General features: G+C 39.7%; 1 protein-coding gene across 1 annotated transcript in view; it reads right to left on the bottom strand.

Annotated features, from left to right (window-relative positions):
* RB195_021011 (uncharacterized protein) overlaps nucleotides 1-12,853 on the bottom strand; it is a gene marked incomplete at both ends in the record, with an annotated part of 75,662 nt that overhangs the window by 53,097 nt on the left and 9,712 nt on the right. Inside the window, 13 exons of the mRNA XM_064189630.1 lie at nucleotides 3,263-3,356; nucleotides 4,121-4,255; nucleotides 6,968-7,074; nucleotides 7,222-7,378; nucleotides 7,493-7,656; nucleotides 7,714-7,776; nucleotides 7,836-7,950; nucleotides 8,075-8,175; nucleotides 8,298-8,388; nucleotides 10,192-10,263; nucleotides 10,315-10,458; nucleotides 12,054-12,182; nucleotides 12,248-12,362. Of these exons, the coding sequence (XP_064045511.1) occupies nucleotides 3,263-3,356; nucleotides 4,121-4,255; nucleotides 6,968-7,074; nucleotides 7,222-7,378; nucleotides 7,493-7,656; nucleotides 7,714-7,776; nucleotides 7,836-7,950; nucleotides 8,075-8,175; nucleotides 8,298-8,388; nucleotides 10,192-10,263; nucleotides 10,315-10,458; nucleotides 12,054-12,182; nucleotides 12,248-12,362 (1,487 nt within the window). The remainder of the gene's footprint in view (nucleotides 1-3,262; nucleotides 3,357-4,120; nucleotides 4,256-6,967; nucleotides 7,075-7,221; nucleotides 7,379-7,492; nucleotides 7,657-7,713; nucleotides 7,777-7,835; nucleotides 7,951-8,074; nucleotides 8,176-8,297; nucleotides 8,389-10,191; nucleotides 10,264-10,314; nucleotides 10,459-12,053; nucleotides 12,183-12,247; nucleotides 12,363-12,853) is intronic.

Raw genomic sequence — 12,853 nt, 5'->3', positions numbered from 1 at the left:
TTTTAAAGCTGGATGAACAAGGTAAAAAAATTTGGTTGCTAAAGTATAAAGAAAATACAAGTCAGGAAAAAGTGTTGAAAATCCCCCTAAAGTATGGGATTGTTCGGAATTCAGTCGTGTAAAAAAGGAAGGATGCGTAAAAATGTGTGCAAAGTTCAACGAAGAGAAGCTTCTCCACCCGCGTCCCCACACGATAATGGCGCCAAACAGAACATTATGTACGCAGCGAACAGACGTTTCACAGCTTCAGTGACTTCGAAAACAGCGTTCCAGAAAATTTTCGTTGGTGAGATGTTTCCACCAGTGAGTGGGGGAGAGGAGGGGGAGCCGGAAATAATCTACCAGCCTCTACACAAATTCAGAAAGTTGAAGCAGCAGGTGCGCTCAGAGTCTGCGAACTTCGCGCGCTCCCAAAGTGTGAGGAATTTCCGCAAGTGCTGCCTTCCAGCAATTTCACATTGGCCTAGTAAAAGATCCTACTGCTCTAGCACGATAGATGTCCTCATTTTTCAAAAAAACGCACATGTTATTCAACGAGCGAGTAAAGGCTCTAAGTGCCTCTGATGTCTCATATCCACCCATTTACAACGGGTTTGTGCGATGTATAGCGGGTTTTCCAGTGTGACATTTGTGAATTTCATGCCAGCCCCAGTCAGTGGCGTAAAGATTCCAATTTAATAATTCTTTTGAGCTCTATCTTTTTTTTCTTATGGAGACATGTTTATATAGACTAACATTAAGAACTAAAAAGAAAACCACTTTTTCAATGAAGATCAAGACACTCCAATAGATATGGTAACGGCTGCTGGGATCTGCCATACTTCTAGGACCATTTATAAATTCACAAAAAATCTTAGTCTGTACGATATTTCACTTTTCAAGTTTGAATACAGATTTGAATCTAAATATAGGATACAGGACGCAGCGCTTAGCGAAGACCAACCTCTTTGAGGGCAGTCAAGGCGTTGGGCTTCAACTCGTAGTTGTAGAGGTATGCACAATATACAATGATTTGGATAAAGCATAAAGGCACCGGGGGTGGCAACTGCGTAGTGGTGATCTCTCACAATTGCACTACTACATTTACCAGCGAAAACGAAGATGTGTCAAAAATCGTTGTCCTTGCTACGCAAAAATTTAACGCATACTCCGAATATTTCAACAAAAAAAGTAATGAAAACGTTAGACGCAGTGAATCAAAAAATATTCTGCAGAAAAAAACTAAAACAATAGAGAAGAACGTTAATGATCATGATGAGACAATCCAGCATTGATTCCAACTAGGATTGAGAATTGGTGGTGGACATCTTTTATTAACGGATTTTTACAAGTTTTGCTGCGTCAACAATACAGTGTTGAATTGTGAATTCCAACAAGCAGATTTGTGTGCGCACCTTAACATCGATATTCAATCAGCAAGTCCATGACACTCTTTCATAGCAAAGCGCTGCCATCGAATTCGTTAATACAGTTAATCATACTTCACCTCCGGCAATGGTGGGCTGGTGGCTATGACCGGAATGCGTGAAAGCCGATGACATCATTTCTTCAACTGAGTGAACGAGGCACAGCAACATGAACATACTTTTCAAAGAAAAAAACGTGGCTCTGCGAAAGCAGTGAGAGCAAATCAAAAGATACTAAGAATCATTGCACAAATCGGACGAATTCAATCGAACGAAAGCAGAAGCACGTTGAGAGCGCATACATGTTAATAAATATTGCAATGCGCCCTGCACATAAAAATCAAAACGTGGTCAGAAAATTCGTATGTTGATCCTAAAGTCACTGACTACTTGTAGTGAGTAGCCTTCCTTTTGCATGTCATTTATGAATAATATTATTCATTCAGTGCGTAATTTAAGACAATCTGGCACGGATTGAGGCCTGGCAATAGATATCTCTAACTCGTATATTTGAAAAAAAATTCTTTGCCATATAGCATTGAATTCTGAATCCGCGCTAATTCTGCTCAACATTATTTACTTTCGTTTCAGCCAGGGTTCAAATAATGAAGTAGTTACCAATGCACCTTGTCGTTGTTCGGTGTAACTATTTATAGGTTCCTGTAGATCCACGAAAACACGGCAATTCTTAGTAGTAGCAGCGACAGAGATTATATGCACCTAGTGCATATAATCTCTGTCGCTTATAGTGAGAGGGACGATATGATACATATCCTGCACTATCGCTTCGTAATCACTACATCTCTACTAGGACAACCAGTTACAAAATATAATCTATTCGTTATTTCGTGTTATCATGAAGTTCTTGGAAAGCAAAAAGGTAATCGTATATTTCTGTTTGCAAATTTCCTTTATTTACGCTCTTTTGGCTCTCGAATTCAAATAAAGAGCACCTCTGCCTGTCATTTCAGTTGAGCTGTATCGAAATAACGAACACAGCAACCAATCTGTTACTATGACGCGAACAATGGAATATTACTATGAAATTACTCCAGATTAGATCGCAGTAGTAGCTCACAAAATTTTCAAATTGGAAACTTCAAGTCAATAGTGGCAGATGCAGCCACATACAGGCAGTATAAATCTCCGCTCACGATTGGGGATGATACGTCGACTGAGCTCATACGGGTTCACCCAGCGCAAACCAGTATATTATCATCGGTCGGCAACAATTATTCAAAGCATATGTCAGTGTGTTCAACAATGGCATCAAAACGCGAAGCGTGAGAATCATAAAAATCTAAAATCCGAAAGTAATCGATAGCGCTAAGGCCAAGATTTCTAGAGCGCAACCAGATGATAACGTTAGGAAGCATAGACTGCTTATGTCCACTTGTTAAAGATGTGGGGAATGTTCTTAGAAGCACTCTACATTATTTTCGTAAGGAACTTTGTTCTTTGTACGTCAAAAGTGTGTTGTATTCGCGTTAGTTCATTAGTACTCGAATATTCCAGATAATCAAGATCCTTCCTGCTCGAACCAAACATGTTGTTCTATCATATCTGCAGTATCTCAGCATATCTTGATTAGCTAGTCTGAATAGATTCAATTATTCGATTCTCCCTACGTTTCACTAAGTATTCTTTTTTAAGGTGGTTCACAGCAGAACGACCGATCCCAAACTTATAATCGATTTTTAGCTTACAGTTGTACTAATGCTGAGAATACAGGACTCAAATTAAGATGAAAACCAGTAGATAAGAGAATCTCATGTGTAACACGTTCGTCTACAGAGTCCTATATATATATATATATATATATATATATATATATATATATAATATAAAAGAGGTACCTGCAGCACTTTACTCTCACAGACAGCACAAGGCTCCGACCACGACTCAGCGATCAGTACCAACGGTCGACCATCGTTTTGCCTTTCTTTTTCTCTAAACACCAGAACATAAGACAGTCACACTTTAATGTCATTCTCATATGACATTGGATATATGTATAATTCCCAGATAGCAGAACGAAGATGATCAGTACGTTCTATACCAACTAGTGATTTCAAAATTAGAAAAGGATCACTCGCATAATAAAAAAGGTGTGGGTGATAGCAAAAACAATTTCGTTTGTTTAGATGTTTAGATTGACTAATTTAGATAGACTGCAGAAATATTCAAGTGTCACACTAACATATTAAATCAATTGCAGAAAGTCAAAATTACAACATTAAAAGTTGGCGTCCACATCCAAACTGGCTCATCTTTTCTCGCCTTTAAATTGAGATTTCAACAATATTATCGTGAACAAGTTCAAAGCAGAAAATGAGTTCTAGCCGAAAAAAACTGTGTCCAAAAATTATGGATACTCCTACTTCAAATTAACACTTCAACTTCTCTAACTGGTTCCGCAAAAGGAAGAAAATACCAGAAGACAATTCGGAAAGGTTCGCTACGAAACCCAGAACAAACGTTCTTTTCGTCTGAAGTTTCAAGCTCAACAAAAATCTAGTTTCCGAATCCATTTCCCTATCTCTGATATCTCTGCAACAGTCGGCAACAAAAATAGGAGGATTAAAAGGATCATGCGCAGCTAAAACTCTTCATCCTCGGTGGATGCAAAACAATTCCGAAATGTTCCATATTTCTATCAGAAATCTAATATAGCACAAATTTAGTTATAAGAAACGTCTTCAATTTTCACTCACTCTGACGGTAGCAGCCGATAGTTATGCACCTTACTTAAGGCCAATTGACGTCCTTGTTGCTGCAACTTTGAAGAAGTACGGTAAAAACAGTGCGTGGGCGAATACGAAGACTTTCCTTTCTGATATATCCATCCTCTGAAATAACATAAATTGCCTCGTAGGTTCAGTTTCATATTACCGTACGCCGAGTTCGCTAATTATAACAGGTGCAGAATGAATAACATCGGCTGAAAGCAGAATGCATAGTGCACTCAGCTGATTCAATATGCTCTAATCGATTATTCGTTGATTGCGGCACTGAAGAAGACCGACGGTGTGGAAAATCACAGGGATTCCAAACACTGATCAGTTGAAGGTTCTAACAGGAAAAAAGAAAAAATTGTTTGGAAATTCTAGTCTACATGAAACAAATAAGTGATAGATATGAGATTTTTCATAGAATTTCGATAATAAACTTGAATTTTACAAAACTTCACAGTCAGAGCATCGACCAGTTCATTGCATAGGTCATAAACCATGCGATAATTGCACTTATGAACGAATGAATCTAAATCTGAAAACTTCCACCCATGTTCCGCGAGACCTCGAAACAAGTATTAAACATCTTTTTCCAACTTGCTTAACTTATTAACAAAAAAAGAATGAAATGATGCCTACAGGAGCTTTAAAAAGATATTTGCGCTTTAGGTAGAGAATAGAATAAAAGTTCTAGAAGTAGATGCATCGTGGATCCTTACATCATCACTGTAAACTATAGACTGCCTCAATCCGCCCTCAGCTTCACATTTGGCAATGGCTCATTTTCCTTCCTTTTGCATCACCCATCGACAACAAGCAGTAAACAATCTAACTCTATGATCTTCCAAGTGATAGCACTGCTGAAAATCCCTCCTTTCACCTGCTGCGAAATACATCCAAGCCGGCGCAAAAAGTAAACTGTGCCAAAGTTGGAATCTAGCTCCCTCTCGCTCTCAAAAAAAAAAAAAAGGTTAGACGTAGCGAAGTTAAACGGTGACTTGGTTGACGGGGAAATCGCGAAGAATATCACGAAAATCGAGTCTAGATTAACGTCCCTCTATTTGAATCGTTTATCGTTGATGGTGTGAAATTCGCCCAATAAGCGGCTACAGCAATACTGTTTGCATCTGCGGTAACGAAGCGTTCACGACCCCCCTCACAATATTTCTGATCGTGACGAACATGAAAGGTGCAAACCGGATAAAGGTATCCTGAAGTTCAGAAGTTTCCTATCATATGTAAAAATTGTGATATTGATATGATGACATCGATATGATGCAAAACGAAACCTGCAATTTCCCAATAAAAACTTGGACTAAAATTACTAGAATATCACCATCGTTCGACCCAACATACAACGCCAAATCGAGCTAAGGGACGAAACACGGCCGAAAATCACTCTTACAAAACTGAATTATTGTGTGATGCAATCTTGCAACTCCGTGCGTTTGCCCAAGTCTGAGGTACATTTGATTCTTTAGTGCAAAATTTCGTGTGAATTTGTGTCAGACGAGCACATGAACAATTTCGTGCTTTCTTTTATACCAGGCTGCTACCTGATTCGACCGAGACTTGTGCTGGTACCAGCATTTTTCAAACGCATACTAAATCCGTGAAGCAGGTCTACTTAATATCACACGATGAATTGATAAATTACAAAGTACAATAGCAGAAATCTCTCTAGAGATTATCATAAAAATCTATAGATTACCTTAAGAAGCGCAAAACTTTCTTGCCACTTATAAAAATTATGACAACTGCAAGTGAAAAACACCAGCTGTTTAAACCGTCCACACAAATGAGTCAAAATCGACCATGTCGATAACCGACTGTCAGCAGATCGATATGATGTAAAAAACAAAAGTTTGCGACTCCTGTGATTCCTCGGTGGTGCAGATTTCAGGTGGAGTATTCGTATACGGGATGGGAGACTATGGAGAGGGGGGTGATTCCGTCCATTTCTTCCTAATTGCGGTAAAAAACGGCCCGGAAGATGCATCGCCGCACAAGGCTGGCGCGCTCAAGTCGAGCTCCCTGTAGAAAATAGTGCGCCAAAACGCCTGAAGCCGTCTCCTCCGGGCCGTTTTTTGCGGCAATTAGGAAGAAATGGACGGAATCACCTCCTTCTCCATAGTCTCCCATCCCGTATACGAATATTCCACCTGAAATCCGTACCATCTCAAATTCGTGGAGTGATGCCTTTAAATAAATATCGTTGGTCACGAAGGACATCCTGTCATTGATTTACATCTCGTTGTAACGAAAATATGAGACGCTGAAACAAAGGGATATTTTATTCAAGACTTTTCTTCAACCATAACGAAACGTAAACGAGTATATTTGTTATCCATTCATCACCTGCACACTTTCAAGGCTGTGATTAGCACTCCACCACATAAGGCACGTAATATGCAGATAATGGGAATATGAACGGACTTTTAGCTGTCATAGCTGTAGAACCCTTTCGAAGGCGTTCAAGTACTACTCACCTATGTACGTGACTGCTACGTTTCACATGTGTTATAAAAGATACAACTTTTACCTTGGGGGAGTACTGCACCTCCTATTGCACTCACGCGCGTTTCAGTCTCCAGTTGGTATCAACTTCTTCTTCTTCACTTCACATAGTTAAAAAATACTTTGCGCTTCGAACTTATTTCTTTTATAAGTGTACAACTCAGTAACTCGCATCCCTTATTCTTGTATATAGTCTCAACTAGTATATTTCCGTGTATATAAAACTATGTGCATGACTTAGATATCCAAACTATTGGAAGATGCACAGTTCGCAAACTATCTTCACAAAGTCCAGAATGAGAAACCACTTACTCTGATAAACTAGGCAATCTTTCGCGATCGATGCAGACCGCAACACCAGCCTTCGTGGGCGGAAATATCACGTATTGTTGCAGCGCTGGACCAGATTGCACGATTACCTGAAAGATGTAGGGATTACACTTCAAAATCTTTTAATGAATGGACATCACTCAGTGAGCACAATTTTAGAGTCGTTCCCAAAATAAGACTGTGCCTTTTTAAACTGTTATTGCTGATGGAATGGGAGAGAAAATAACTGTAAATACTTGTCGGCAGAATCCCACAATTCCTTCGTGAGTCCATGCCACGCGGAAACCTTCCTGGAGCCGTCTTTGCATTAGTACACTGAGTATGTACTCAGCAGTAGATCTTATAGTTCTATCGCTTGCATTATTCAGTTGGGGAAGATTCCAGATGCGACGCCTAGATTGGATTACACGAAGTCGTGAACGATTTGAGGCCTAAGTTAAATCAGCACAAGAATGGAAACGCAATCCTAAGGTGAACACAAGCAACACGAATTCCGAATTCACATACCGACATTCCAGATACTTGCTTACAGCATTGTGCAGTATTAAGAGTTTAGGATCCTCATTCAATTCCTCCTCTTTCACCCTGACAATTGTTTGCAGATCCTTAGGAATCGACCGGTATCTGATCATGATGCGTTCCAGTGGTCGTCGAATGACCGAGAGAGCTTCCTAAACAGCCTACCTGAATCGGTACTAATATATGAAAACTCACGAACGAAATTGTACAATCACTACTCCGTCGATGACAAGCCGGAGATCGAGAAGACGACGACGGAGTGCATCTACCACCTCAAACACACACTCTTACGTGAAAGGTGCCGCTTTTGATATAAAACAACAAATGATACATCTCTTCTTTCAGTACTGCTAATCCCGCCAAGGAAAGCCGTACGGAGAACTAGGCATGGTGGTTCCAAAGTGACCTTCACCATGTAGAAGTATATAGGAACACTGCTGCTCTTCCTGAAACATATGAGACAACAGAAAAACAGCCGCAATTTACTTGAGCACCTATATACTTCTTTAAATTTTCTTCAAAACAAAAATCAAGAATGATTCTAGAAAGAGAAATTAAATGGATACGTACCCGTACACAAATGTCACATAAGTCTGACGCTGCACAAGACAAAAAGAACTCTGTTCTCTGAGCAAATCATGCAACTTGTCCTCGGCGGCTTTGCAGTCAATCTAAAACAAACTGCTATATTTTTACAAGACTAAGCATACTCAAAAATTGGAGAAAAAAAATGGGAAAACAATTTTACGCAAACGACTGAGAGTATGCACGTGTTCTACATGAACAGCCTCACCCTAATGTCATTTTTTTCACCAAACATATTGAACGGTAGGTTTGAACTCCTCAAAATGATTCTCTCAGCGTGCATATGAACCCATTTTTGCCTGAAAATACTCTTTAAAACGTGTGTATAACGATGAAAATGTACTGTATTGGGTCCTGGAACTGGAATGAGATAAAAGACAACACGTCTAAAAAACGAAAAAAAAAAAACCTTTTTCGTAGGAACAAACAGGTTGCATTATGGTACAACCACCACCACCTAAACATAGTTGGGAATAGAACACCACAAGACGATGCTATATCGAGCGCGAGACGATGTCACTGAAGCTGCTCACGACTGTACTACATTGTATAATACAATACATTGCTTTGGAAGAGAAGGGGCATTTCGGAGAGAGATTCTTCTCAAGACTTCACTTCGTGGACGGCATCGTTCTCCTCTCCAGAAGTACTCTTAAAAAGTTCACGAAAAACGTCTACTCTGAGGGTGGATAAAGGAATTTGAAGACCCCTAATAATAAAGATTTCATCATACATGTTCCACCGGTATTAAGTGAACACAAAGAACGACCTGAAAAAAGAAAGATGCTCCAACTTCTAAGGACGTAGAGCGCTTGAAATGTGCATTCTAAAATGTGGCCTGGGCACACAACAGGTACCCAGATTTGGAAGTGTCGACGTGAGAAAAATGCTCTGTGTTCGCGACCCTGCGGAATATGTGCTGAAAGAGGATGATAGATGCCTCGGCCACATTGAGAACATAATAGAACAGAGGCCAAAAGAATGATAGAGTATATTCCAAAAGATGCACAAGACCTCAGAGAAAGAGCACAAACAAGATGCACTGATGAGTCCGCAGCAGAAATGGATCAACATAAAGCTAGCTCAGATGCATATGACACAAGGAGCTCGCCAATGTTACTCATGAAGGTTACGAACTTCTTGGATAATGACTGCGAGCAAAAAAAGAAAAACGAATAGAAGCGATGTTGTCAGTAAAGACAGCTTTATAAAAGTCTAAGTAAGTACTAAATTTTAAAATATGCACATAAATCAAGCTTATGGTGAAATAAATGAAAGTATATGATACTAAAAATGCTACACTAACCACTCGACGTGAAGTTTATGAACATATTTCAATTCTTTTCGAAAAAGTACAATAATAACTGACCATCATCTTTATTCATCTCGTTTGACTTCCAGAAAACTAGACAGCGTTTGATCTTTCATGCATTTGTTCCCTCGCATAACCGTCCTCTGATTTTTGTTCATTCCTACTCCAGTACGTTGGTATTACCTATTACATCCAACGGACGCAAACTTTAAATTCCATTTCATTTCTCGCTTTTGGATATTCAACAGCATATGCGCGATGATTTCTCCATTTCTTTTTCACGATAGTTAGGCTTCGTGCCTGACAGAGTCTCACAGTGCAATATTTGAACACTGTTGAACAAAGCAAAAAAAAAAGACGTAGAAGGGAGAAACACAAAAAAGAAAACATGAAGTGGCCTAACCAAGAGGCTTAAGCATCTGAGCAGAGCAAGCTGTCCACTTGCCTGCCAGCGCCACTCGTTATGTTTTCGGTTATACGCGTCATACTAAACTAAACTGCGTCTCTCAGCTCACTTTTATATCCTTCTTTTCCTATTCAGACCTCATGTGAGCAGCTAGCTCCCACGCTCTACATGTGTACTAAAAATAAGTTTTGCCATGGTTATGGGCTCATCTCTGAATCAGGTGCTAACCTGACCGACTTCCTTGTAAGAAAAACTTACACACCGAGACAAACAAAGAAGAAAAAAGAACAGGAGTAGTAATGAAACAAAACTACAATGTTCGCATAACACTCAGAAACATTTTAAAAAGCGTGAGCCAAGAGCAATTCATATAAGAAAACCAACCAGGACTTTTCGCTAAGCTGACATAGCGAGCTCCAAAAACCGACAAATGTTTTTGCATTTTCTTCCTGAGCACTGAAATAGAGATATTTATATTCATTTGTAAAGCTATTATTAACAACTCACCCTGTAAAAACATTCATTTCCTGCGTCTTCTCTTCTATGGTGAAAATGGGTATTTTTTTTGAAACACCCAGCGGTATCTGATAGAACACTGGATCCGAGTTAAATGCATGGATATGCAACAGTACTCGATCAGCCTCCAAAATGCTGTAAGAAATTTTCAATTTTTAGTAACGAAAAGTAATGCAAGTCCAAATCTACATGGACGGTTAGACGATTCTGATACTCGTTACCAAAGCTGGCACTTGTACAGGCTTGCAATAGGGCCTACTTCTAGCTAACAAATTTATTGGTTAATAAAATTAAATCGCATTTTAATGGGTTTTTAATCACCAAACTGATTATAAAAAATTATTAGGATTACGGTCAGCCGTAGAGTTCTCTCCGTATATTTCGTCTACCTCCAGGACAACATCAGCCAAAAAATTATATTCCCAATGAATCACCATTTATCGACCGTCGCTACTCTACCATACATTATTCGACCCTGCAGTCTAATTCTTCCCGAAATTGCTGTACAAACGCTGCTCTGGACTCGGCGAAATAAAAAAAAATCACATAGCCACCTTCTATGTTAATGCTTATCCATTTATGGGCCTATAGAGAATGTAAACGGGCGTTATTAATGGACATTACTATCACGAGTTTTGACCAAGGGCTGGGAGCCGCTAATGTTGCCCATAGTTTCTGCATTTTCTCTACACCTAACTCTTTGCTTCTCAGAATTTACGGCTATTTTTCTTCCGGAATGGATTCAACTAACTCTATTTTTACAAGGCGATTTTAGACCGCCTTCTTTGCACCCCTCCTTATTTTCTTCATTTACTTTTGGCAATAAATACTGACGCTGTCTTCCTCATGAATAAGAGTTCTTCTTCAATAAGTCGTAACATCTCCAACGAGAATTGTTTCCCAAACCTAGAATGGTCCTTGCTAGTCTGCTGCAGATTTTTCACCGACGTGCACAATAGTCTGTGTCCGCGGAAACGCACCGTACGAAAATCCATAGATGAAGAGGTAAGTCCATGTAAAGGTATCATTACAGATCCAACATACATTGGATATTGCATACGTGATAGATCGTTTTAGAACACACGAACGCATGGTTTAAAGGCGTCACCCCACGAATCTGAGGTGGTACGGATTTCAGTGGAGTATAGGCATAAGAGATCGTAGATTATGGAGAGGTGGATGATTCCGTCCATTTCTTGCTAATTGGCATAAAAAACGGCCCGAAAAATGCGTCGTGAACAGACGGCTGGCGCGCTTTGTAGAAAATAGCGCGCAAGAACGCTCGAAGCCGTATCTTTCGGGCAGTTTTTTACCCCAATTAGGAAGAAATGGACGGAATCACCCACCTCTCCATAATCTATGATCCCATATGCAAATACTCCACCTGAAATCCGTACCACCTCAGATTCGTGGGATGATGCCTTTAATAGAATCGAGAGATGGTGACAAAAAGGTTATGTTAATCACGAAAAATTTTTTGCGATAAACGCCTTCGAAAACTGCTTTATAGTTCTTCACAAGACTTATTTTATGTAACTTCTCCAACTACTCCTCGGAAAGCAGGTCCTTTGAAATTACATAGAGGATTTATCAAGTGATGTCGTTGATTCAAAATTACCGTGATTAAAAAGAAATTTGGATATTGCAAAAACAAACATAAGGAACGAAAAAATGGAGAGAAAGGGAAACACAAGCAAAATAAAAAAAAGCACGAAATCAATGAAACCCACTCGTCTATTAGATTCCTCAAAGACTTCACAAGCTTTTGCCTTACAGTATTGGGAAACTGCCCCTCGGAAAGCAGGTCCTTGAGTTCATGGTAAGGAGCTTGTATTACTAAGTCCACAGTCACGTCTTCCCTAAGCAATAGCTTTTTTCTCGGCTACACAAAAACAGAATGAAGGAAATCACACCAACGGCGCACCTGGTCATTTTGTCGGATGGCCACTTCGCAATTATGGTGTAGTCAATAAAAACTAGCGGACGAAATGGCATACTCAAAACGATTACAATTTTTGTGTCATTTTGGTACAGCCTCACTGAAAACGCTCATCATATCAAAACCGAGAACAATGAAGACAAACACAAAGCTGGTGGTCCTAGAGGATAATGACTGAGAATTAGTGACAATAATAAAGAACGAAGTGCTTAGTGTTGTCCAATTTTTTGGATATGCCGCTCGACTTCAAATCAAAATCGTATGAATTTTGCGTATGAAAGCGTATACAATGAACCCATGCAATAATCACTTGGGCAAGCGATATGTCAAGCCAGGGCATTTTTTTTCAGCCAGACAAGTCTGGTACCAATTTTCGGAAACCAAAGCGAATAAGGTTTAGTTCTATTTGTGTCATGTCGACCATGCAGTCGCGGAAGAATTTCTAATAGTCGGATCAAAATGACTTGGTGCAGTTGCGGGCAAGACTATCCAATAAAAATGTGGAGATGAGTGGAGGGTCCCATCTTGACAGCACCTGCTAGCTCCAACGTGACGCTTCCGGCGCAGCGGCCTACGCAAGTACACCAGGCT

Source organism: Necator americanus, chromosome II (genome assembly GCF_031761385.1).
Source record: "Necator americanus strain Aroian chromosome II, whole genome shotgun sequence".
Taxonomy (NCBI): domain Eukaryota; kingdom Metazoa; phylum Nematoda; class Chromadorea; order Rhabditida; family Ancylostomatidae; genus Necator; species Necator americanus.
The sequence above is the reverse complement of the archived record's forward strand: the minus strand, read 5'-3'. Positions and strand labels throughout refer to the sequence as shown.